Here is a 27,833-nt window from a genome sequence, read left to right as displayed (position 1 = left end):
GCACGGTACAATCGGCACGAGTGTCCCCGGTGCTGACCATATATAACCACGCACGCCAGTACAACCCACGGGACGACGTGTGTAGTACATGAAACAAACCCTGGGCGACATTTAAAAGTAAGAAATGTGGAACTTAGAGAGAGAGGGAGAGAGAAAGAAAACAACGCGAACCTTATGGCGCGAGCGAGCCTACACAGTTCCTTTAATGGTACCCACTTCCGGTTGGCCCACCCGGACGGTGTCTAGCCCCGCACTTAAGTTCGTGACCAGTGTCCACCAGTAATGCGGCTCGTTCTACTCCTTGGCTTCGACATGACGGCCGGTACGATCGGTGCCAAAACGTTATTGTAGGCAGGTGCAGGGCATCCTGTGGGAGAAGAAAATCGAGAAAAGAGAAAGGATAAGCAAATGGGAAAGAAAAAAAAGAAAGAAAGAGAGAGAGAGAAAGAGAGAGAGAAACGGAAACAAAAGCAGCACAACATAACAGTCGTCAGCGCTTTGAAATGGAAACATATTTCCGTTTTGCGTAGCCGGCTACTCATTTCCCGGCTGTTGAACGTTAAATAAATAACCATGTGGAGTGGCATTTAAAAATCAAACTTATGAATACCACGGACACAATCAAATGGGGGGCGGGACGATGGGGGTGTTTGTTTTTCTCTTCTTTTTTTTGCAGATTACACGCCCTTCTGGCACTGTTTCGCGTTTGTTAAATTATTAAATTCCAGCTAATAAACATCACACCTTTAGGCGCGTCCTTGCGGCGATGGGTTGTTTAGGGGTGAATTGCTCTTTGTGTATTATTTTTAAACTGCATGTCATTGTCCCAAATGTATTCCGAAAAGGAGGTGCGAGTTTTTAAAGGTACTATCGGTGAGTGGAAATAAAATCGATTCCTTAGTGGCAGCAACTATTTTCTGAATTAGCTCTGCTATTATGTCGTGTTGAAGGTTGCTCAACAAGGGGTATATTTTTGAAGATTTAGCCCCATATTTGTGATGAGTTACACGAGAAGGTAATCATTTCAAAGATGTAAAGAAATAAATGAATACTTACGACAGACGGAACACCGATCCTCATCGCTGCCATCACCGCATCCATCACGTCCCGAGCATACGATGGCCGTCGATCGGCAACGTCCGTTACCGCAACGCATCGGACAATAGTTACGACCCCGCGCCGTTGGACCACTCAGCAGCTTGACGAAGAAATTCGGCACTGCCCGCGAACCGCACAGATGCGGTGGTTCATCGCTTCCATCCCGACAGGAAACGATCGCATTACAGTACTCGTACTCCGGCAAACATTCACCGCTGCGGCACATGAACGTGTGTTCCGGACATTTGCGCGACTTGCGGAAATCACAACCGACCTCATCCTCGCCGTGCGGACACTGTGCCTTTCCGTCGCAGATACCGGCCCGCGATATACAGCGACCACTTTTCTCACACCGGAACGATAGCTCGGGACAGTTGTTGGAGCGTTGCATTGTGGTGTTTGATTTTGGCGAAAAGTTACACTCTTCATCCGAAGCATCACTGCAATCCGGACGTCCATCACAGACAAAGAACCAGCTGATACAGATTCCACTCGAGCGGCACTAAAAGGAAATGACGATATGAGATACATTCTGCGGGGGGTAGAATAGCTAGCGAAACACATACCTGGAACGTTCCTCGGGAGCAACCGGTGTTGGTAGCCCGGCAAGAATCATCCGGCGTACGGTAGGAACAATCGCAACGTCCCTCATCGTTACAGTAGCTGTAGGGATCGGCTAGTTGGCACTGTTCACTGTTGGCACAGGTTAATCCCAACGAGACTGGACCATCTCCCAGATCAACTCGGGTGCGTATTCCTGTGAATGCGAAAAAATGTCTCATAAATAAAATCCTAACCGCAAGAGGATGTTCAAATTTCGTTTCTATTGCACACGTGATTTGAATTTGTAACGGAAAAATCATTATGCTATAAAGCTATAAACCGCCATCTACAGCGCGCTATTTGAATTATAGCTTCTTAGTACGCTCATCTCACACCCAGGTGGCGCTGCACTGAATTCAAATCTCGCACGTGTTCTTCAACGGAAACAGATACTCACTTGCAGTCGATGTAGCAACGGTTGTAGTAGAGAGTGGTGCTTCCGGTTCCATTGCTGTCGTGCGGCTAGCCAATCGTACGAGCGTTTCCGTCGTCGTGTCCAGCGATTGTGTGTCAATGATTTCGTTATCACGCTGGGAATGTCTTGTCGTTTCGCGCGCTTCGAATCGATCCTTGCTGGAGCTCTTCTCAACCAGCTCGTCCACCTCATCTTCGTCGAACAGTTTGGAGTCTTGGCGGCGCACCTGCACATCATGGTACTGCTCAATAAACTCTGTCGTTGTCATCTCCTTAGCATCGTTCGGTTCCGTGTGTTCGGTGGAGTGTTCGGTGGCAGATGGTAACGTTGTTTCTTCGGTGCGTTCGGTGCCTGCCGCAGTGATGGTGGTTTCCTGCTGCATTAATGATGCCGCTTGCTGTGTATTGTCAGCTTCGGGTGTCATCGTACGATCATATGCCACAATCTCTACCTCGTTTTCCACGTCACTTGGTTCGGTGTCGAACTCAAGTTCGGTTGTTGTTGGTTCATAATTGTTGTTGACCGTTGTCGTCTCACTACGATCGGTCGTTGCAGCACCAGTTGCGGGTGACAGTATTTCGATTGTCATCTGGGTCGACGAGTCACTCTTCTCCAACGGATCCTGCTCCCGTTCCTGTGTGGTGATGGCTTCCGCAATTTCCGTAGCCCATGCACCAGCCGTCGTCGTCGATAGGGCATCGGCAAGTTCTTGCTGTTTGAACTGTTCCTCAATTTCCTTCTCAAGGTTCGAGTACTCGTCCGTGTTTTCGTACTGCTCCATACCACTAGTGGTCGTTACACGGTTCCCTTCCGGATAGCTACTGCTCGTAATCTCGATGAAATCCGTCGTACTGATACCATCCTCTTCCGAAACCGGAGACTGATACTCGGTGGTAATATGCTCCTCAGCCGAAGCCATCTGTTCATCCTGAGCATCATCACGCTGCACAATGTTATCCACCACGATCACATCATCCTCCGTCGTGGTAGACATCCGATCGATCGAACCTAGCTGGTTCTCTTCCTTTTCACTGCCTTCGGCGGGACTTTGTTGTTGTGGCTTGGTGAAAGCGGGCAGTTCCTCCTCCGGGACAGCCATCGTCACGGGTTCGGTTACACAGGTCGGCCCATTTTGGCGTGCGGGCGATGTGCACTGACAGCGACCGAACAGGTTCGGGATTAGGAAGTCACAGTGACTTTCCGTGTCCCACATGCGGCAATGTGCGTGACTGTAGCAAACCGTACCCGGCTGGGCGGCTAAAAAGAGAAGCGCGATAAATGCATAACGATTAGCAATTTGCACAACTACATTAAAAACCGACCTTTTTCCTGCGAAGTGTGTGGATACCGTGTGGTTCGTGGATGTGGATTTAATTTATGGCAAAATGCGTTTCCCGACATATCGATGCTGATTTTCGATTTCCGGCCAAACGCATTCAGACAGAAGCTTAGGCGGGTAAAAGGTTCCGGTCGAAAAAAGTGAGCAAATATACAAGTGTTTTCGATTAAATTATTAGAATCATACACGGTCACTGGTTATCGAGCTAATAAATGAATGCATTTTTAAACCGACTCGAAGCTAGGATCAGAGCTCAGAGGAAGAATGGCATGAATGTTAACGGACGGTTATAAGCCGATGGAACTGTCTGGCGTACGGAAATTGAAAACGGAAGCTAATTCCATCGATTGAGAATTCTGCTTCGATGCAGTGAACCGAACCAATAAACCAATTCAATGCTTTAAAATGCACACAATAAGTCAAAACGATGGCATGATGGTGCTTCGTGATGGAGGATTCTTACAATACAAACAGCTTTTGGACAAAAGGCGATTCGGCACAATATTTTTCGTGTCGTATTGCGTAGAATTAATTTTGCAAGATAATCTACCATTCTTCCAACACTTATCTGAAGACCCTTTTCCTTCATCGGTACATTCCCATTCATAGCACAGCGTATAACAAAAGACCGGTACCGGATCGCCAGTACTTGTGCGTGTCATATTTCCAGTAAACCATTACGGAAGGTGACATCATACCGGCGTGATGGTTCTACCAAGTTGATAGCTAACCTTGCCTGTTGACCTACATCATTGAAACCATTCCCAGGTGAAAGAAAGACACATAAACATACATCGCATAACGCATTACCCGGGAGGGGGCCGGGAACGCAAGAAGTCGTACGCAATCTGGAAGTGAAATTATGTCACCAACCACTCGAGTGTCTATTCCACTGACATAAATCGTGCGAAGAGATGCTCCGTACCGGAAGCGATTTACGTACACATTCCGGACCATAGAACCCGACCACACTTACTCCAGTATTTACTTGCGGTGTGCAACATCAAATGCCCAGACGGACTGGATGCATGTAATGCATCAGCTATTGAGAAATTGCACACTGCTAACAGCTCGAGCTGGAATCTGGTTCTCATCTTCATTCCCTTGCCTTGCCGTGCAAACCCTCGTCAGTTGGGCTGGAGCACGCGATCATCTTCGAGCGAGTTAGGTGGATAAGTTTTCCTCTAACCACAATTCACATCCGTATCACACACCGCGGGGGGTGGAGATGTGGATGATCTTCCCCGAAGGAGAAGAAGGTGAAACGGTGTTGTGATCCGCTAATGGGAAATATGCAGCATGACAGTATGTCATAAATTAGCAGACACTTTATTAGCGAGTGGTGAAGTGTTTCGCAACTGGATACGGTGTGATTATCGGTGGTAATAACTCAGGCTGGGAGATCTGCTTTCAGGGTTGTTTATTTAGGACATTTTAGGTGAGCGAGTGAGAACAATGTATTTTCAGTTAATTTAAATGGGGGGAAAATGTGCTTTATAAAATAAACAAATTTTCCTTGTGAGTAGTTGGAAAACACTCATGTTTAAATGGCTGCTTGAGTTTGAAGAAACTTGATTTGAAACTAATTATTTTTATAGTGTAAAATGTAACTTTCTCTTCATCATTATAGGCACCACTCAAATGAAGCGTTTAAACCTCGTTTATCTATTTAAGATAAACTACAGAAAATTGTTTAATTTAAGGAGCATATGATGATCTATCATAAGCAATTGCCCCCAGCTTGGAGATTGATATGTCGCTAACGAAAACCACTTTCAAAGCATCGATTAATAGCTTGCGACACGCAACGATGGGCATGCTGCTGCCATCATCCCTTACCGTTCACTAACGAACCACTAGCCTTAGGATGGGAAACTCATCCATTCATATAATTACCATATCGACCAAATGGGAAAATCCCTTTTCGTAACAATCGTCCGCGAGGAGCGATTCAATTATTCCCTGCAACTGACCAAACCCCACACTGGTAAATGGTCGCTTGACACGACTAGCGGATCCAATTGCGCGATAACGCATCACAACAATTACACTCTGTCAACCCATAACGAGCACGGACCCAGGCAGGATAATCATTAAAACAAATGGTCCGTAAGCAGCGAGATGGCATCCGTATCGTGGATACAGTTACCCGCAAAACGTGTGTTGTCGCACATCGCGTCCAAGGAAACTTGATACGATGGTTGGGGATGGGAGGGCATTCACGATTCACACCTGACCTTGATTTGTGACACGATTTTGTGCAACCAGCGGGAATCAAAAACGACACGCTTTGTGCACTGCTTTACCTACGACAGATATAACAACAAAAAGGTTTCACTCGCTGAAGCTACACTGCTGATTAATGACGGCGAAATTGTTCCATTCTCCCAAACATGGAGCATAATTTGAGTTTGTTATGCAAATGGAAGTTAGTGCAATTGGTGTGCGTGTCTTTTGTTCACCCGAAGGGGGTGGGTAGGTGGTTCACTGTGAAAGAAGATCGCACTCGTTTGAATTTCTGAACCACTTGTCAGCATAATGAACATCCAGTCCAGGAATCCCGAGGAGATGCAACAAGCTGCCCAGAAGCAGCCACGGCGATTGAGGTGAACGAGAGTGTAGTGGCTTTGGGAGAGATAAAAATTAACCCACTTTTGTTGGATGGTAACTCGTGCTTTTATTCATGCATGCTTTGTAGTTACCAAACGGAGTAGGAGGAAAAAAAAAGATAAGTATGAGAACGATCGTGAAGCGTATGATCAGCAAATGGGAGCTTTTGTTTCGAGGGAGGTATCAAGCACTGTTGACGCGTAGACGTCAAGAGGGCCATTTGACGAAAGCTAGTTTCGTCAAGTGAGTAGTGAGAAAATAGTGAGTAGTGAGATGGTCTCTCACGATAGGAACACTCATGAAAAAACTTATAAATAGGGCTAGAAAAATGGAATAAATCCTCTTACATTTTGGAACCTCGAAAAACTACAACCTGTTTGGTAAATATCGCAACAAAAAATCGATCCGAAATTTCGCGAAGCTGTTCATGGTGCCGTGACCAGGATGGTACTTGCTCCTGGTTTTTAATCGCGAATTTCGATCATCACACCGTTACCGTAACATCGTTTCCTGCTTTCGTATCACATTCGTCGTGATTTTGTGAAACGCACAGCTGATTTTGCCGCCGCACGCAAAACACTGTCAATCCCACGCACTCATAGTCACTTACGCAATGCCCGTGCAACCCGTTGTCTTGGCGTCCCGACGGACAATTTTGTTGGTGTCTCTTTCGCGGTACGAGAAGTTTTTGGAGGATTTCGTTCCTGAACGGGACCAAGCAGAGGTGGAAATACGTGTAAAAAGGTTCGAGAAGCTATGCCTTGATCTAGAAAGTGTTCAGCAAGGTTTGGAAGATTCTGCTGCCACTGCAGAAGAAATAGCGCAAAATGCTGCTCTAAGGGAGAATTTCGAGAATAGGCTGATCTACGTACAATCGCAGTTACAGATTAAGTTACCATCAGAACAAGTTCCGATCCCACAAACGAGCACCGGATTGAATCCGTTAAAGGGCATCAAACTACCCACTATTGCACTGCCCGAATTCACGGGAGATTATATGCAATGGTTGACATTCCGCGATACCTTTGAGTGCCTGATACACGCAAACATAGATTTGCCGGCAATACAAAAGTTCCATTATTTGCGCGCCGCGGTTAAAGGTGAAGCGGCTCAAGTGATAGAATCTATCACCATAAGTGCAGCTAATTATGAGTTAGCATGGAACACGCTAACCGAGCGATACTCAAACGAGTATTTGCTGCGAAAACGCCATTTGCAAGCAATGTTTGCCATTCCTGCTGCCCAGAAGGAAAGCGTTTCAACACTGCACCATCTTGTGGATGAATTTGAGCGGCATAAAAAGATTCTACAGCACTTGGGAGAAGACACGGACACTTGGGGTAGCATTCTTGAGCATCTGTTATGCACTAAACTCCCAATAATCACCTTACGCGATTGGGAAGAGCACGCATCAAATAACGCCGATCCGAGTTACGATAGTTTAATTTCGTTCCTTCACCGTCGTATGCGTGTATTGGAGACGTTGTTAGTAAACAACCGTCATACGTCACAGGTTCATGACCTGAGTCACTCACCGAGAATGTCCTTTTCACGCCAAGCCAGTTTTGCTTCGACATCAAATGAAACGCCAAATTGTACGTTATGCAAATCCGCGCACTATCTTTTTAAATGCCCGCAATTCGAAGGGATGGACCCGAAGGAGCGTCACCGTTTTACCATGTCCGCGCGTTTATGTTTGAATTGTCTGCGAGAGAATCACAGGGCTCGTGATTGCCCATCGCCGCACAAATGCCGTTACTGTAATGCGGCACACCACACGAAATTGCACTACGTACACAACACCACTAGTACTACTGCACTTCCGCACCACACACCCGACACCACTAGAGATCACACAGCCACCAACAACGCACAACGCACTTTTGCAGCAGCTTTGCAGCAAGCACCCGAGCAGGTCTTACTCCAAACTGCGTTGATCAACATTATTGATGATTTCGGAATAGCTCATCCTGCGCGAGCGCTGTTGGACAGCGCATCGCAGCCGAATCTAATAAGCGATCGACTCGCTCATCGGCTACGTTTAAAGAAAAGTAATGTGAACATTACTATTGTTGGAGCTGGGCAATCTACAAAAACAGTACGTGAATCCGTACACGCCCAGATTGTCTCTAGATCCAGTTCGTTTACGGTGAACACCGAGTTGTTGATCGTAGACAATTTGATTGCGAATATTCCGACGCGCGATATTGACCGCAACGATTGGACCATACCACCTGGTTTCGCTTTAGCAGATCCGTTGTTCGATAAAGCTGCCCCCGTTGACATCATTCTTGGCGCTCGTCATTACCATACAGTTTTCGAGAATGCATCTCAGTTCCATCCAGCACCTCATCTACCCGTCATGATAAATAGTGTCTTTGGTTGGGTAGTGAGCGGCGCAACGTCCGTTGGAAGTTCTGCACCTAAAACCGTTTCCAACGCTTCGTATAGGGTCGTCTGTATGGCATCTTTGGAGGAGTCGCTACAACGATTTTGGCAATTAGAAGATTTAACGGTGAATGACGCATACTCACCGGATGAACGGTATTGTGAAACCCTTTACAAGACCACTACCAAACGTGACGACACCGGCAGATATATTGTACGCCTACCAAAGCAGCCTGACTTCGATCAAAAGCTCGGCCTTTCTAGATTACAGGCCATCCGTCGTTTCGAGCTTCTTGAGCGGAGATTGGAACGCGATCCTGCACTTCGAGAATCATATCAAACGTTCATGAAGGAGTATTTGGAACTGGGGCACATGTCTCGTATAAGCACTGAATGTGACGATACAGCTGCTTATTATTTACCACACCATCCAGTTTTTAATGCATCAAGTACCACTACAAAGGTTAGAGTTGTGTTTGATGGCTCAGCTAAAACGTCGACTGGACATTCACTGAATGAAGCTTTACGGGTTGGACCCATAATTCAGGATGAACTCATCGACATCATTCTTCGTTTTCGTACCTACAAGATCGCTGTTGTAGCTGATATTGCAAAAATGTATCGGCAAGTCATTTTGCATCCCGATGATCGAAAATTGGTTCGCCTCTTCTTCCGCTTCTCACCGCATTCGCCGATTGAATTGTACGAGTTGAATACTGTGACATATGGTTTGTCTCCATCATCGTTCTTGGCCACTCGTACATTGTTGCAGCTGGCGGAAGATGAAGGTGCTGATTATCCACTTGCTACACCTGCGCTGAAACACAATTTCTACGTTGACGACTTCATTGGTGGAGCCAACAGCGTGGATGAAGCTCGCAAGCTTCGTCAGCAGCTATCTGAGTTGCTATCCAAGGGAGGGTTTGAGCTCAGAAAGTGGACATCCAACTGTTTGGACGTGCTTACCGGTTTACCAGTGGAACACATCGGCACACAGTCATCGCTGCAGTTTGCGCCGAACGAGACGGTAAAGGCACTTGGCATCGCTTGGAAGCCCGAACTCGACGTTTTGTGTTTCGAGTCGACGGTAACAATGGAAACCACCAGCATCACCATGCGGTCCATATTGTCAAACATTGCTCGAATGTTTGATCCTCTTGGGTTGATCGCTCCAGTCATCATACGCGCGAAACTGCTGATGCAGGAGTTGTGGCTGCAGAAAATCGGGTGGGATGATCCGGTTCCTGCACATATCTGCAACAAATGGAAATCGGTTACTGACGACTGGAAGGATTTGGCTGACTTCAAAAGTGAACGTTATGTGCTTTTACCTAACTCTGAAATACAGTTCCATATATTTGCAGACGCGTCAGAGGTTGCATATGGTGCCTGTATTTACGCTCGTTGTGAGGACCAGCAGGCACAGGTACGAGTGACTCTGCTCGCGTCGAAATCTCGGGTGGCTCCACTGAAACGTGTTACGTTACCGAGATTGGAGCTTTGCGCAGCCGTGCTAGCAGTACATCTGCATCATCGTGTTCGACGGGCGATGAAAATCGATGCGACCGAATCGGTTTTCTGGTCGGATTCAACTGTGACGCTAAACTGGATTGCGTCTCCAACCAACACCTGGAAAACATTCGTGGCGAATCGTGTTGCTGAGATCCAGAATTATTCGCATCCCCGACAATGGAAGCACATTCCCGGTACATCGAATCCTGCAGACCTGGTGTCCCGAGGGATGTCCGCAGCTGAGATGCTGAAAAGTTCGATGTGGCGTTGTGGTCCCGATTGGTTGGCTTTACCTGCCTCTAACTGGCCTATTTCGAATCCATCACTGGCTACTGAAACGGATATGGAAACTCGTCAGGTGAGTGCTGCAGTCGCCAATATACATACCATTCACCCTTGGTTCAATTTGTCGTCGTCATATACCAAATTGTTACGCATAATCGCATACTGCACACGTTTTATACACAACACAAAACACAAGATACGTACGCAACCGTCAGCACCGTTTACCTCCGCTGCATTGTCGATTACACCCAAGTTCATCGAAGCAGCGAAAATCGTACTATGCAAACTGGCGCAGCAAGACGAGTTTTCATCGGAAATCCGACTACTGAAAATAGGAGAAACCGTGGGAAAACACTCACCTCTAAGACGGTTGAATCCATTTCTCGACGAAGAAGGAATAGTACGAGTGGGAGGGCGTTTGAAGCTTGCACAGCTTCCTTACCAGTCTAAGCATCCCATCGTGCTCCCCAAGAACCATAAGCTAGCTCATCTCATCGCAGTCCACTACCACGAAAAGCTTATGCATGGCGGGGGAAGACTATTGCTTTCCCAGATACGAGAGGAGTATTGGCCACTCGACGGACGACGTCTAGTGAAAGGAATAGTAAGGAATTGTTTTCGTTGCATACGACAAGATCCGTCGCTTACGCAACAACAAACGGGACAACTCCCGTACCAACGCATCACCCCAAGCCGGCCGTTCTCCGTAACCGGAGTGGACTACGCCGGGCCGTTTTACCTCAAACCAACACACAAGAGAGCTGCTGCCACTAAATGTTACTTGTGTGTGTTCGTGTGCTTTTCAACCAAGGCGGTTCACCTGGAGCTGGTTGGCGATCTCACCACTGCAGGATTCTTGGCCGCTTTGCATCGGTTTACATCCCGGCGCGGATTACCATCTGATATACACTCGGATAATGGGAAAAACTTTGAGGGTGCAGCACACGAACTTAATGAACTGTTTGAATTGTTTCAGAACGAACAGCTACAAAACGTCATCGCATCCAAATGTTCCGACTTGGGTATCACTTGGCACTTTACCCCACCTAAGGCCCCACATTTCGGTGGATTGTGGGAAGCCGCGGTAAAGACGGCCAAACGACATCTCTATCGGCACCTAGGCAGTTCGAGGCTGTCGTATGAAGGGTACTGCACCATTCTGCAGCAGATAGAAGCGGCAATGAACTCGCGTCCTTTGTTGCCGCTGACGGATGACCCGAATGATCTGGCGGCGCTTACTCCTGCGCACTTCCTTATTGGCACGTCGATGCATGCGGTGCCTGTTCCCGACTACACCCGCTTGAAGGCCTACACGTTAGACGAATTGCAGAGCTGGCAATTGCTTGTTCAACGCTTCTGGAAGCATTGGGCAACAGAATATCTGCAGGAGATGCAGAAGGATAACAAGGTGGTGAATCGTAGTGAGATAGTACCTGGCAGACTGGTCATCCTAGTGGACGATTCGCTTCCCATCACCCGATGGCCCCTCGCACGCATTGTCGAAATACATCCCGGAGAGGATCAGCTTACGCGTGTAGTGAAGCTGAAAACGGCGAAAGGTATAATTACGCGTCCAGTAACTAAAATTTGTCTGTTACCTGTTGCGAAGCCGTCTGCTTAGTAGCACGTGTAACTTGTTTTGTTTTCTTTATGACGTTCTGTCATGGGGGGGAGTATGTTGACGCGTAGACGTCAAGAGGGCCATTTGACGAAAGCTAGTTTCGTCAAGTGAGTAGTGAGAAAATAGTGAGTAGTGAGATGGTCTCTCACGATAGGAACACTCATGAAAAAACTTATAAATAGGGCTAGAAAAATGGAATAAATCCTCTTACATTTTGGAACCTCGAAAAACTACAACCTGTTTGGTAAATATCGCAACAAAAAATCGATCCGAAATTTCGCGAAGCTGTTCAAGCACTTTCTTTACATTCGCACATTGGAATTTATTTCAATCTTTTGACGTTTTGAGCTTAGTTAAGATTGTTTTTAAAGTGAGGTAAATTATTATCAGGCGTATAAAGCAGAAATGAATACATTTGCACTATGATAATGCAGGCATCCAATAGATGAAATGAAAGAAACAATTGGGAATATAAAATTTGGAAGAGTAAACAAACAACAAACATTAAAATTAATTTAAACTTTGTAAAAACCTTTTTTAAGGTGAGCAATTAAAGCACGCAACAGCTTAAAAAATGTGTTTATGAAGAAAAGATTTCTTTTTACAAAAGACTTAAATGAAATGTAAAAGACAAACTGAAAATTAAAAAAAAATTTAAATTACTTTAAAAAGGCTCAATTCTCAATGCATTCGGTAAATTTTCTACGGCATTTTTTTTTTCATTTCTATAAAGGAATTATTAGCATGCCCAAGGTACATACAAAACTGACAACAAAAAGCACTACACAAAGCATTAAACCACCAGTACGGAGGAGACTAACACCACTGGCACCTGCTGCCCATTATACGGCCGTGTGTAAAGTAAGCACTCGACCCGTGCCACACAAGAGCCAAACTAATTTGAAGACTCTATTAGGCGAACCGTTATTAAAACATTTGTCCACCCGTCATTGTTCGGAATGGGGTGCACGTTTCACTTTTCTTACTTGCTTTCATTTGAAACCGCGACCTTTCTCCCTTTTTGGGTAAGAGACCTGCCCGGATAGCACGTCAAAGCGCAGTGCAAGGTGCGAAGAATCATCGTTCCACTACCATCAGGTTGAACAAATCTATTCCCTCCATCATATTCGCCGTGTTTTTTTGTTGTGAGTGTAATCCATTGCAAATCGTTCGGATAATGAGCGCACACTGATGGTGTTTTTGTTCGGTGGTAGACACCGCCGTACTTGTGCACCGCTATCGAAGCATGAGCATGTAGTTTTCGCCGACTCGGGCCAGCTAGTCAAAGGAGGTTGCAATATTATGCTAAAAACACTACTGACATACTTTTCGACCGTTTTGCTAGTGTGATTTGACAGTGAGTTGGAAAGAAAGTAAGCTGTCCTTTTCGATTCCGTCACGTGTGGTTTCTTTCGAAGCATTCGTTTACTTGCGCTGCTAATGTCTTTTAATGTCCTTTTCATTAGGTGAGGTTCATTATGGAAAAAGGCCCTCCAAGGGACAGTAGTTATTAGATAATTCAATTCGATTGAAAGAATGAAGAGATAATTAGAACACCACAATAAAAGCAACCTCATTAACTTCAACTTCGTTACAGGAGTTTGTGTCTCAGTAAGGAACATTCTTTGGAAGTTTGAAACATGTTTGCAAAAATTTCCAATATTTTTTTTTCCTCCCAAACAAAACGTAAATAATGTCCCTTGTTTTTCCCCGTTTCATCACAGGCAAGGTTCATTATTCCGGGATATATCCCTTGAAACGGGCAAAGTTATGCAATTTAGCCTTCCAGCATATCGTGCGGCTAATCCACGCCTCACCATTCTTATCCCAATCAGTGGCGTTGTTGGAATGTTTTGATCGTTTGTGGCTGTAAACGGGAGGAAAAGAATTTTCCTCTCTACCGGAGCATCAAGCCCGGTAGAAAATGTGGCGAATGTGGATTAAAGAAATTCCGATGCAGAAAGATAGGGGCTGTTTTGGGAAATAATTTACCCATTCTTTGCTGTTGACATTATTCTCGTGACGCTCATTAGGAAGGAACTCCAGTTTTGTGCGATGAAGCAAAACAAAGATAACGCTAATGGTATAGTAATAGTGTTTGACATCTTGGTTGGATCAACTAGTAATACACTAACCAAGGTAAATAGTGTTTCACCCGATAGTTAGTTCAATCAAAAGCAGAACCAACAAATGGTGTTAATTCGGCTCTCGTTTTCGTTGCTCTATAATTCGTGTGCTCCTCTAGTGAATGGTACGAATGAACCAGCAGCAAACGGGATCCCAACTTCCCGGATTGTGAGCTAATTGGGATCGGAATTTCGTCAAATTTTGCTATTGTTTTGAAGGGTGATTTTTCCTAAACTTCCCCAAAAACAGACGTTCGCGGATGCGCCCTAAATGTTGAAGAACCGATTGAGCTACTTCCTTTCGCGGCGCAGTAACAGGCCAGATAAAGGGTGCTAAGAGTTTAACTAAATCCCTACTGTCCCGTTAACTTTATCAAGCTCGTTGTAAAAAAAAATCTCACAAAATATGTGGCCTTTTGTTTCGTTTTTTTATTTATCCCATCACAAAAACCAGTACAGGATGGAGTAGCATAATTGAAGCTTGAAAGATCAACACTCCAAAGGCTTTGGGGTAATCGAATATCCGCTCCGTTTTGTTCAAATCGAAACAAAAACAATTCTTATGGTATGGAAAAGAAAAAGAAAAACACACACACACACAAACTTGGAGGGAAAATGCTACAAATCGCACCCCCGAAGGTAAGGCGGAGGACGGCGGCATTTGGTGATGGGCGTTTGTTGAATTATGTAATTTTCGTGATCATTACCGCCTTATAATGCGGCCCGTGCACTTGGTACCGTGTGCGATCCGGTGGGCTTCGGATCGTGCTCGATGGACGGGCTTCTGTAAGGAGATGAAACATGGACGGACGGAACCGGAATGCAACCGCGCCGCTGTTGATTGGAAGCTACAGGTTGATCTGATGGAGTGTTTTTGATTATAATTTTTCCCTCCCCATTTTGGTGGTTCTCCTTTCTTTCCGCCGCCGTATTGGCCAGGTGGGTTTCGGGATGAAACGCCCTAAATGGTGGGGAACTGTTCCCTTCTGCTTTTGCTTCTGCTTGCACACCGCATACGATAGCGCACTAGGAACTGCAGGAAATATGGTATAAGTGGAAAGCTCATCCGGTGCAGAAAGTTCAAGTTCACGACCGGCACGCCGGTGCACCAAGGCTAGGTTGTTTTTTGTTTGTTGCTTCTTTTGCCCAGGATAGAATCTCGACCCCTCGGGATAAGCCGTAGCCGTACATTAGCATACAGATTGGCGGATCGATTTAGCCTAGCGGCAGCCATCGCAGCCATAGTTACGGGGGTTTCATTTCGAATTCTCTTCAACACAAAATGCAGAACGAAGAACGTGTCTGGTTTGCAATTGATTTTTTTCTTCTTAATAGAATTAACTCGTTTCACGTCTGTTATTAGACGTGTGTGCCGAATGCGGCAAGTCGGCATGTAATTTATGTTCCAGGCTCAGTATCGAAACCATTGATGTACTGCTATATTTATTGCAGTTTTTTTTTCTAACAACTGTATCGAAGTAAGGTGTTATTAGTTTTTTTTTATAGTAAATGAGATATAATTATTTACATTAAACAAAGCAACAGTAATTTGCTTAAAATGGTCGTTTAGTGCGTGTAAAGTATAGATCTCACTTTTGGATTGTTTTAGGTAGCGTGAAATAAGATGGATTTCTTTTCAAAGCATTTGTTTTAATGATTATTGTCTCTTTGAATAAGAGCTTCTGGAATCTCGAAAATATTTCCAATTTTTTTTTATGAAATTTTAGTCATTTTCTAATGAATGAATAATCATTTCTAATGAAATTTGATTTTTTAGACAACTTTCCGAAAAAAGACCTGGAAAAATGTGTGAACTTATCTGATTTTTTATTTTTACTTACTTTTGATAATGTAAATTTACTGTTATAAACGCAATCAATCAATGGAATTAATTTTCCATTTAAAAATCACAAAAGTGACCTTTTTTTTCGGAGCTTTTGAGCATATTTATGTATCCATCATTTCGAATCAATCCGGTTCGAAGGACCATCAATTTATGTTCTCGCTTCTCAAGCTAAAAATACTGTGTGCTCTCGCCGGGGTTACAAGTTCGACTGTTTATTCCTTCGTCATTATTTCGTTACAACTAAATTCATTATTTCATTACATTTAATTCATTATTTTATAGTAGTTCCTATCCTATCCGTATGTTATAAATTCCTATATACTATAATTCGTTGCCATGCGTATTGCATATTGCTTGCCGTCAACATGCCGGCCACCAAAAACCCATGAATGGTTTTTCTATTTCCCTTTCCTTATAATGAGTTCTGTTCAGGAAGGATGCAAATTCTTGATACTGGACGTTTAAACAAGCCCCTTTGTGTTTTAACCGTAATAACTCGTACGATATCATCTGTACCTTTATGTAATTCTACTATCCTAGCTAATGGCCACCGTGTTGGAGAACAGTTTTCTTCGGCGATGAGAACTAACATATCCTTCTGAAGGATGGTGTGCTTATTCTGTTTTCCACCTTTTGGTAATAGAGTTTGCAAATATTCCCTATGCCATCTCTTCCAGAACTGTTGGCTTAATTTGCTAACTAACTGCCAGCGACTTAAGCGATTTGTAGATACTTCTGTTCTATCCACTTCTTCTAGTACTCTGGGTTGGTTTCCCATTAAAAAATGACCAGGCGTTAATGCCTCAAACCCTTCAGGATCGTTGGATAATGCGGTAATCGGCCTGCTATTAAGTATACATTCGATTTCTGCTAACAGCGTGCTTGCTTCTTCAAACGTTAACTTAGTTTCTCCTACTACCCTGACAAAATGATATTTTGTAGATTTTACGGCCGCCTCCCAAAGTCCACCAAAGTTTGGAGCACGTGGTGGAATAAACCTCCATCTAATCGCATGGTTTAGACACCAATGGTGTACACGACTCTTATGCTCTTCCGATTTCAGCAACTTGTGGACCTCATGCAACTGATTTGCCGCTCCCTTGAAATTCGTCCCGTTATCAGAGTGGATTTCCGTGACTTCTCCTCGTCTTGCGATGAATCTGCGTAGAGCTGCAATAAAGGCTTCTGTTGTTAGATCCGACACTAGCTCGATGTGAAGGGCTCGGGTGCTAAAACAAACAAAAATAGCGATATAAGCCTTGCGTGCAACTGCTCTACGATTGAGCCTTGTGTAGATTGGTCCACAATAGTCTACACCAGTGACGGAGAATGGCTTTGATGGAGAAACCCGAGCGACTGGAAGCGGGGCCACTGGTTGTGATACTGGTTTCGGATTGCATCTGAAGCATCGGATGCACTGATGATATGTTCGCCGAATTAATGCTCTAGCACCGAGGATCCAAAATCGTTGACGTATTTCACATAACATTAGCTGTGGTCCCGCATGTAGCAAACGAAGATGATAGTAATTGGCTAGCAACTCTGCGAGAGCATGGTTTCTCGGCACAACTATCGGAAATTGTTCGGACCTGGATACATCTGCGTTGCCCAATCGACCGCCTACTCGGATGAGAGCATCAGTTCCGATGAACGGATGCAAGTATTTCAATGATGATGATTGTTGTACTCGATTGTTCTTTGCTAGTGTGTTGAACTCCTCTGTGAACGCATCTCGCTGAGCCATTCTGCAAATAGCCCGTTCCGCTGCTTCTAACTCCGATGTTGTTAGCCATTTAGACTCCTCGACGATCTCTCGATCCGTGCTCCTTTGTCTACCCACACATCGATTGATGAATCGAATGCAGTAGCTCACGACTCTCCGCAATTTCGAGTAAGAAGAATATCTCGAAAATAGTTGCTCGCTGAAGGATTCTTCTTCTCGCTTGGTGATGAGTACGACACGTTTTTCGTCTTCTATTAAAGTGTCGTTCCTTAATTCTGCTTGTGATGGCCAGAAATCTTCCTTGTTTTCCAACCATGATGGACCATTCCACCAAGTATTGGTCAGCTCCTGTGGTAAACATCCACGTGAGACTGCATCCGCTGGATTTTGGTTGCCCGGAACATGCCTCCACGAACACTCCCTTGTGTGTCTTTGTATCTTTGCCACACGGTTGGCTACAAAGGTTTTCCATCTGTTCGGTGACGCGTTAATCCAATGCCGCACCGTCATTGAGTCTGTCCACAAAAAACAGCGAAGGTTTACTCTTATTGCATCCTTTATGAATCCATACAAACGGCTGCCTAACACTGCTGCACATAACTCCAGACGAGCTAAGGTTTGTCTCTTCGCTATTGGTGCTACCTTTGATTTAGATATCAGCAACATTGCAGATACTTCACCATCTCCAGTTTCCACACGGATGTATGAGCATGCTCCGTAGCCTCTCTCTGAAGCATCACAGAATATGTGAAGCTGCAACTCCACATAGGACGCTGATGACACAAATCGCGGAACAGAAATATCTGCTAATTTACTAAGCTGTTCCACATAGTTGTTCCAATCTCGTTGAAAATGTTGAGGCAGCTCTTCATCCCAGCCTAATGATGATTGATCCTCCTTCCTCCACATCCACAGCCTTTGTAGAAAGATCTTGGCTATCATTTTTACCGGGTCTAGGAGCCCTAATGGATCGTAAATCCTTGCTATGTTACGACACACATTCCGTTTCGTTAGCGATTCGGAATTGTCTGGTGCTCTTATTCGAATAGAGATTCTATCAGTATCAGGAATCCAGCTCATGCCTAGTGTGCCAATGGTGTTTGATTCGTTGTCAAATAAATGCTCTTCTGACAACGCCAAATCTTCTTTCGCCACGCCTTGTAGTACTGTTGGTCGATTTGAAGCCCACTTTCGCAGTTTAAATCCGCCCATCGCTAATAACGCTTCTAATTGAACTCTCATTTCTCGCGCTTCTTGCTCGTTGCTTCCCCCCGTCAGTAAATCGTCCACGTAGAAATCTGTCCTGCAGACACATGCCCTTGGAAATAGATTTCCATGATCTTCAAAGATACGTTGCAGAGTTCTAACAGCCAGGTACGGGGCTGAAGCGGTCCCATAGGTAATTGTGTTTAGCTGAAAGACTTCTACTGGTACTCCAGGATCAGCTCTCCATAGTATACGCTGTAGTGATCGATCGCCTTCATCTACCCAAACCTGCCTATACATCTTTTCTACATCCGCGACCAATACAACTGGCTGTAACCGAAACCGTATGAATATCGAAACGATATCCTCTTGTAATACAGGTCCAACAAGCAGCAGATCATTTAGTGACTTCCCAGAGTCGGTCTTACAAGACGCGTCGAAGACGACTCTACACTTGGTAGTGGTGCTGTCTGATTTCCAAACCACGTGATGAGGCAAGTAATATGTCAGATGTTGCGAACTCTGCTCAAGTTGGTCATATGTACATACACGTGTCATATGCCCTAGATGCTCGTATTCGTACATAAATCTTTTATATTCCTGAGCCAGATTGTTATCGCCCTGCATTTTTCGTTCAATGCTAAGAAAGCGCCTCAAAGCTATCGCCTTAGATTGTCCAAGCTGCCGATCCATGTTTGAAACCTTTGGTAGTTTAACGACATATCTCCGTTCAGCTTCCAAATATCTTGTGGTTTCGTTATACAATCTATTGCACTCAAGCTCATCCTTTTGCAACGTTTCCTCAGGAATCTCCTCTAAAGATACGAATCGTTCGAATAATTCGTCCATTGTTGATTCTACTATACTGTAGCAAGTAACAGTTGTATTGTTTTGTGGGCACTTTCCCATCCAAACCCAACCAATCTTTGTGTTAAGCATTGTGGGGAGCTCTGGAGCTAAATCTACACGACCATCTTGCAACACCTCCACGAATAGTTCTGACCCCAACAATACATCGATTCCCTTGGCCTCATGAAATTCGGGATCTGCCAGTTGTAATTCCGCAGGAATCTTCCAATTGTCGGTGGAGAGATTTCGGGTAGGAATGTTTATCGTTATTTTTGGGATGACCAAAAAATCAGCTGTACTTTCATACTCTGATACTCTTGAACGAATCGTGCAAGTTATTACGCCCTTAGATGCCACTGGAGTTTGACCTATGCCTGATAATGAAGTGTTGCATCTTCTTTTCGTTAGTTTTAGCAGCTGTGTTACACGTTCCGATATAATGTTCAATTGTGATCCCGGGTCCAGTATTGCCCTGGCTAAAATTGACTCACCGTTCGAGTTCATTACCCAAATCTGCGCCGTAGCCAGTAGTGATGCCTTCATTGTTGTTTCTGTTTTAGTGACGGCTGATATTGTTGTTGCTTCGGTGTTTACTCTGGCTTCCATATCACATAGCTTTGTGTGATGTCTTTTCCTACATCGTTGGCATCTTATCGGGGATCTACAATTAATTAGCATGTGATTTTTATTTAGGCAATTAAAGCACAAGCCCTTCTCTTTTACTACCCGTTTTCGGTCCGCTAATGGCATATTTACAAATTTTCCACATTGCCACAGTCTATGGTTTTCTGTACATACCTCACATGGTCGCGTACTAGTTGTAGGAGGTGAACTAGACGCGACGTCACCGTTATTTTGTCTGTTTCTCAAAGGAAGGCCGGCCACCATAGACACACCCCTTGCATTGGTCTTATTCACCTTGTTGGCATTAGTTGGCATTGGAGCTTTTCTTCCATGCGAACCGTCATCACACAGCTTTGAAGAATTTAAGATTCTTATTCTTTTCTCCAAAAACTCCATTAATGCAGTGTATATATCGGCCTTATCGTCGGCAGAATATTCCTCCCAAGCCATGAGTGTATCTCCGTCCAATTTGTAGTACAGCAAGCTGGTTAACGGCGTATTCCATAATGTAGTCGGCTCTCCTAATCTCTCCATTCCTTTCACTAATCGTTTGCTCTCGTTCACCACGCGTTGCAACTCATCAGCCGAGTTGTCCTTCATTGCATCCAACGCAGCGAACGCCTTGAAATATTCTCTCTTGATCCTTTTCTCTTGATCAAACCGTTTTAAGAGAGAATCCCACGTAGGCTCGTAATTATCTGCTGTTAATTGTGTGTGATCGTATTGCTTAGCCCAATCTCCTTTAAGTGCCGATAACAAGTATTGCAGCTTTAGCACGTCCGGCACATCAACCACATTATGCACCAATGATTCAAACCGGTCCTTAAAAGTCAGCCAATTTGTTGTGTTACCGTCGAAAGTAGGCAGCTCTATTTTCGGTAAGCGCAACTTTGACTGCGAGGAATTAAATGATGAAGCAAATGTACTGTTGGCTTGCGGCTCACGTCGATGCACTTCTTCTGAACGGTTTGCAAAGAGAAATCCCTTTACTGTATGGTACATTGTATCAAACTCGCGGCGATCTTGGGACAGCGATTCGATCATTTCACTCTCTTCACTGTTCTGCAGCAACGTATCTCGCGACGATCGAAACGCCATCTTCGTTTCTTCTAAATCCTCCAGTCGGCTGGCGATCTGTACCGCATGCTTAGTAGCATCGAAGTTGGTCACAAAATCCAGCAAATCCTTCATGTGGTCCATTAAGTCACGCAGCTTTTTCTTGGCTTGTTTGATCTGCTTATCATTGGCCATAATGACGACACACTCAAACACTTTACACGATATGACAATGACGGTGCACGTTCTCGTTGTAGCGTCCCTTTCGGTTATTCACCCTTGCAATGGCGATGTTCTGACGCTTTGGCACTAACTCTTAATCGCACCGCTTGGCCCAACTTAATCCACGGCGAGCCTAAATAGCTTGAGTTGCGAATCCCACTGTTTCTTTCTCACGATATCGTGATGACACGCCTTGATGTTACTTCAAACACCTTTCGTGAAAATCCGGTTCGAAGGACCAATTTATGTTCTCGCTTCTCAAGCTAAAAATACTGTGTGCTCTCGCCGGGGTTACAAGTTCGACTGTTTATTCCTTCGTCATTATTTCGTTACAACTAAATTCATTATTTCATTACATTTAATTCATTATTTTATAGTAGTTCCTATCCTATCCGTATGTTATAAATTCCTATATACTATAATTCGTTGCCATGCGTATTGCATATTGCTTGCCGTCAACAATGTTTGAAATCTTGTAGAAATATTACTTTCATATAAATAATAATAAAATATTACGGTAGTACATTAAAAGCACATTAAAAAAAAAGGAATTTTCAGTTGTAAAAATATCTTCCGCAGTGATCAGTCTCATTTAAAACCAAAACAACAGGCAAACAAATTTCTTCCTTTTCCGGTGTCTTGTTAATCATGACTATGCGAAAAACCAAACCAAAAAAAAAACGAGTACATTACCACCCTCAATCTGGTGCATAGCATAATTTGTGCAACCCATTACGATGGAACGCGTGGGAAAATGAATGGTTTTTTTTTTCATGAACATCGTTGCGTTTGATAGCGGATTTTCGGGGTCACGACACGGCCATTTTTGGTTGGTGTTTTTTTGGGGTTACGAGAACCCATTTTTTTGCACAAAACAGTTTGCTCCGCTGTTGTTGTGCATTTTCTTTGCATGCGAATTTTCTTTATGGCAAGGGTATATCGGGTTCGCGGGTGAGTGTGCGACAAAAGGGAGAAAGTAGTTTGATTGGAACAGTTTCACTACTGGAACGACTGGTGCAGCTGGTCAACAGCAACAAGTGGGCTTTCTGTAGTTTGAATACGGTGTGCGAGAGTGTTGATTAATACCATCCTCATTGTAAGACCTCAAACATGAGGATGTTGCTTTCCAGCTTCCCGCTTCTTAGAAGCTGCTACTTAAGTGCAAAAGGTTAGTCAAAGCGTATCCTGTTTATTTGGACGGAAAAGAAGTAGATACGTTTAAATGGAAAATCACTTTCACTGGCTGGAGGATTTTCGGATCGTGATCGGGTATTGTTCTGTTGGGGGTTTTTGGTTTGATTCCGTCGTTTCATTTCCTGCGTGAAAGCGATTCCCGATGGCAAAAAAAAAGGTTGAAAATTGCTCTTGGGCCTTTTTTTATTTGTTTTCGTGTGTGTGTGTTACCGGATTGTTTTCTGTGCCATGAGTGTTTTGCGGTATAATTATTGGTGCCTCTGTTGTGGCTTCCTGTAGTATTAAAACAAACCGGTAAAGTGCACATTAAAACCGTCCCGTCCCCGGGGGTTGATGTATGGCTCTTCAGATTGATGAATGATTGCGATCGGTAGCATAAATTTGTTGAAGATTAGTATTTAAACGAAATCAACATCAATCGACATAACGAACTGGATGGTTAACCTCCGTTAATTTCTTGCGTTATGGGCTTATAATCCACATCAGAGAAAAATATTTCTTTTTTCTTCTAGAATGTCAAGCTAAAATCATCTCCAGCACGCAATAAACTTTTTTTTTGCACTAGAGCACCCCCGAGTTGTGTGGTGTCCGATTTGCTCCACATACCTAATGGCACAGATGAGCCGCTCCAATCGATAATGGACAGGCGAAATAAGGGGGTTAAACGAGGGTTGCACTGCACCCTTCGGATCGGTCATCTGCTGCATCACCTAACACACCAACCAAATGCTCCCATTTCTGCCCACCTGTGTGATGTTCATTATTTCGGTAAAACAGCACTAATCGTCCACCCATTACTGTCGCTGTCGGGTGAGTTTTCTCCACCATTGCCCGCACTAACCCGGTGCAGGGTGTGGTAGGTTCCTCACATGAACCTTCCCCCTTTCAAACCGAAATTGGACCAATCTGTTTGCCCACTTATGCCGGTGGAGATATAAAAATCCATTCAGAGTAAGTGGAGTTGGAAAGCCCTCCTGCTGCCCTCTGGATGTGGCCTACTGCTGGCGATGGTTGATGATGGTGCAATACCATTGTTCCCGCCAGGTTTCATGCCAGGTAGCTGCTACACAACCTGTCAACGTGCACCAATACCGGGCGACCAAACGTCACGAAAACAGGAACAACATCTGTCGCTCATTAGGTCGGTTGACGGACCAGGTCAGGTTGACATAGAACATAAGCGGTGGTGAGTTAAATTACGCGTAACATTCGTACGCTTTTCCTTGCTCTGCTCTGCTTAAATACTCTTCTTCAGCTTGTTTCGAGAGAGAGAAAGAGAGACAGGGGAAAAAACCGGAACACACATCACTGCGAATGAATGGTTGCACCGGGCAGCACGATTAGCAGCTTTTCTATTGACGGAAATAGAACCCGAACCCGAAACATTTATGCGTGCCATACCATGCGGTCGTTCGTCGCTCGTGATGAAGTCTTTTGGACCAAAACATGAAGGAGACACAACAAATGGGGAAGAACTTTGCAACAGCAGGAAGCACAACACAAAACAAACGTAGCTTCATCGTCCAGATAAGGCTTAATCACACATCCATTGCTTATTAGTCCCGCATTCGAATAGTCAATGACCATGATTTGAGGCAATTTTCCTTAAAACCTCCTCCCCTTTCCACCCCAAAAAAAACGAATGTCGGGAAGAAAAGGCTCTTGATCTTAATGTTAGTAGTTTAGTGGAGTGGGAATGGGGGGAAAATAAGTTTTTCACTCCCGCATGTATACGTCCACGCTACTCGAAGATGTTCATCGATTACGGTTGAACGCGTGCGATGCGGAATTGCTCGATATCTTTACGGATAACTGCCATTGTTCTGCCAAACGCTCATTATCTCCGAAGGGATAAATAGTTGTGCAGCTGTGTGTGTCTGTCTGTATGGGTCACTAGCAAATCGGTTGCTTTTTGGTGAACTGACCAGCAATTAATGAGCCAGCGAGTCGAATTGCTAAAGACGCAAAAGCTGATCCCAGCTGGGTCGAACAAAGAAGAAACGGGATGAACCGAGCAGGAAGCTTGTTAAGCAATAAACTATTTTACTGACTACAGTGACATGAGGTTAGAATCGTTGGTTTTATGATGCCTAGTACGGCGTAATAAATGTTTTAGCAGCATTTTGTTTATTGAATATTGGAAACTAATTGCCACGCTGGAATGAATTCTTCGCATCTCTGTACATGTTAAACAAGAGACATGCTTTAAAAATGACTAAATGTTTATTCACATCTCGTTTGCATTTTTATGTTCCCCCTGTGGAGCAGCTAGAACATGCAAAAACATTAACTGTACATCGATGAACTTTAATGACATTCAATAGACTTGTCTATTCCAACATGTCGGACATTCTTGCCGATGCACTTTTCCCACATCTAAACTGGCCATAAATAACGATTGTCCTGTCATGTTTCTTGTGCGGTCCAGCATTCTTCAAACATTGCAAAGCTTCTTCCTACCGGTCGAGCCCGGTAGTGTTTTATCCCGCGGGTGGTGGTAGCCATTGATCCCCAGTCAAGGTGCACAATCAGTCAAACGGTCAAAAGCTGAAAGGGGTTCTTTCCTTACAGGGCACACAAGACGTCAATCAATCCATTGCGACGGATTCCCATTCCGTTGGCTTATCGATGATCCTTTAAGGTTTCTGCACGTGGTGGGCTAAACGTTTGAATAATTGATTGAGCGTGTCACGCTTCCTATTTTCGATTGGATCATACGTTCATACAAAAGATTTAAACGGAAAATGAAAGCTAAAAAGTGACTCATTTGTGGTTGTGAAGTTTCTGCTGGAGAAGTAACAAATTTGCATTAGCCTGATTTCTGTTGCATCGTTTCGTGATATATGCATTTCTAGCGATGCATTGAAATGCATATTTCCTAAACAGCTGGTCTGTGTGTCTGAATGCGCTTTGTAGAGAAATTCATAAAGTTGGTCACCCTGAATGCCAATACACCCTCCGTCGTGAGGGTCATACCCTGGAGCAAGCCGATAACGAGGTCAAGTTAGCGAAAACAAGTAGCATTTGCAGCTGGTTGGGCTCGTGGAGGCATGCAGGGATTGAAAAATGATGACCATATATACGAAGAAATTGATACACACGATACACGATTGGCATAACGAGCGTGCTGAACGAGGTGCTTAATATCTAGCGAAATAGCCGGTACAAAACGGTAGGGGAAAAAAGTGAACCCCTCCAACACTTTGCCTAATTTGGTGGATATACTTACGCGAGAGACAGGTATGTTTGCGGAATTGTAGGAAACCACCATCGCACTGGCAGCGTCCACCGATACAGCTACTGTTAGCCACACGCATCGAACACTGCTCCGACAGGCTACACTCACTCTCGAGCAGTTGAGCTAAGCAAGAGAAGACGGAGAAAGATTAATTAGATGTAAAGGGGAAAAAAAGAGTGACCGCCAAGTTGTAGGTATGTCTATTTTTGGGATTTTTCCTGTGGTTCGGTATCGGTCACAAAACAACATTTCCCAGGATCTACTTAACGTTTCCCGCCTGGTAGGGGGAAACGCTGAAAAGATCATGAGATCTCGGGAGCGCACGATACTTACACGGCAGACAGGAAGACTCGTTCAGTCGCACGTAGAATGGACTGCACTCGCAGATGCCCTCCAGCGTGCAGTAGCTGCCCTTGACGCTGTCGGAACAGTCCATGTCGTGCTGGCAGGTGTCTCCCAGCAGCAGACCGTTCACAAACGTAGCGGTCGTGCCTATCATTAACTGCGAAAAGGGAGAAACATAGAACGAAAGTGTATCGTTAGAGAGTTTATAATACCATGGGAAGATTTGCTTTGAAATATGTTTGAAGAAGATATTCATGATGTTCTTTTCAATTGTGGTTTGTAACATGGTTTTATTGCTGGAATCTCTAAAGATCTTAATACCCTAAATGCTATTCTTTGGCGAATAACAAAATACTAATTATTGTAGATATTCCGAAGAATCTACTCTATAAAACTGAGTTTGCACTGGGCGCAAGAACACAGATGAATATTATCAAATCTGGATATAAGTTGGTGGATCTGCAACTCACTAATAGCTTTGTCGAGTGCTACCTAGCAAGCAAGCAGAACTGAAGCTTGAAAGTGATGCGATTTATTATCAAGTACATCTGAGAAATGTCTCCACATGTAAGTTTTATGTGATGTAAATGTTTGATCTCTGAGAGCCTAAAATCACAGTTCTTCAAGATCTGATGTACCAATAGACATACAAATAGCTATTTATTTCATCTCATCTAATGAATTAAATTAACTTCGATCTCAGCCCATTTCTCATGCCTACCAGCTGTCCGATAGGTACTCTCCTCTTCAGAAGCCCAAACAAAACTTCCTTCGAAAAAGTGCATCACGATTGCACCGCTTTACACCAGTCCCGTAGCCCGCGTATCGAATTTCCCACCAGTTTGGTGAATGTTTTCGATACGTTCAAGTGTTTGAAAATCCTGCAACACACACACACAATACATTTGTGGATACAAAAGCCCTCCTATGACCTTCATTCGTGATCGAGCCTACGAAAGTAGGTGCACCCGGTTCAAACCGATATACCCCCCGCGGGAGAAAGCACGCGTGTATGTCCTGTCCCACCAGCATCCAGCACCAGCTCGGTCGGTCGTGAGTGAGGTGTTCCGTTTGTTAGGCGGGGTGGGAAGATACACATATGGGCAACATTTTTCCTACCGCCTGGATCGCTTCTTCCATCGCGTTGGAGGCTTCTGAATGAAAAACGAAAACAGTACAGCATGAAAGCGCACACCGGCCGAATCCGGTGCGAGAAAACGTGTCCCGATCGTGATCAAACATGTGAACTCATAATGGATTTAATCGATGACTTTACGGTGCCTAGCCATTCGCCCTACCTTTCGGGCACGACACGAGTTGCTTCAGCGTTTGGCCGTGTTCCGCGTTGCAAAGCGGCACTCCGTAAGGCCGGGATGTGCATAGCGACCGTACGGATGGGCCTTAGATTCCAGCAGCCACGTCGTCGGGAACCTGTTTCTATGCCTGATTCTGGACGGTGCTGGCGAGCACAAGCAAAGCAAAAGTCATGCAAACTTCCACTATCAGCTCATGTGTTTGCTAAGCCCTTCTGGC

The 27,833-nt window shown here is 44.5% G+C and overlaps 1 protein-coding gene across 1 annotated transcript; it reads right to left on the bottom strand.

Annotated features, from left to right (window-relative positions):
* Positions 1-41: 41 nt before the first annotated feature.
* On the bottom strand, positions 42-26,696 carry LOC125770539 (uncharacterized). The gene is made up of 6 exons (XM_049440251.1): positions 26,289-26,696; positions 25,947-26,078; positions 2,099-3,373; positions 1,665-1,855; positions 1,057-1,600; positions 42-367 (listed from the first exon to the last, which is right to left on the bottom strand). The coding sequence occupies exons 1-6, from the start codon at positions 26,452-26,454 to the stop codon at positions 255-257; spliced, it is 2,421 nt and encodes an 806-aa protein (XP_049296208.1). The 5' UTR covers positions 26,455-26,696; the 3' UTR covers positions 42-254.
* Positions 26,697-27,833: the final 1,137 nt, after the last annotated feature.

Source organism: Anopheles funestus, chromosome 3RL, assembly GCF_943734845.2.
Source record: "Anopheles funestus chromosome 3RL, idAnoFuneDA-416_04, whole genome shotgun sequence".
Classification (NCBI taxonomy): Eukaryota; Metazoa; Arthropoda; class Insecta; order Diptera; family Culicidae; genus Anopheles; species Anopheles funestus.
This window is presented reverse-complemented; position numbering and strand designations above follow the sequence as displayed.

Bases quoted from the DNA above. Each gene is read 5' to 3' on its own strand.
- LOC125770539 (XM_049440251.1), bottom strand. From the start codon at position 26,454: ATGATAGGCACGACCGCTACGTTTGTGAACGGTCTGCTGCTGGGAGAC. The intron at 26,079-26,288 runs GTAAGTATCGTG...TCTCTTGCTTAG, and splicing joins CGAGTCTTCCTGTCTGCCGT to CTCAACTGCTCGAGAGTGAG. The intron at 3,374-25,946 runs GTAAGTATATCC...TTCTCTTTTTAG, and splicing joins CAAACATACCTGTCTCTCGC to CCGCCCAGCCGGGTACGGTT.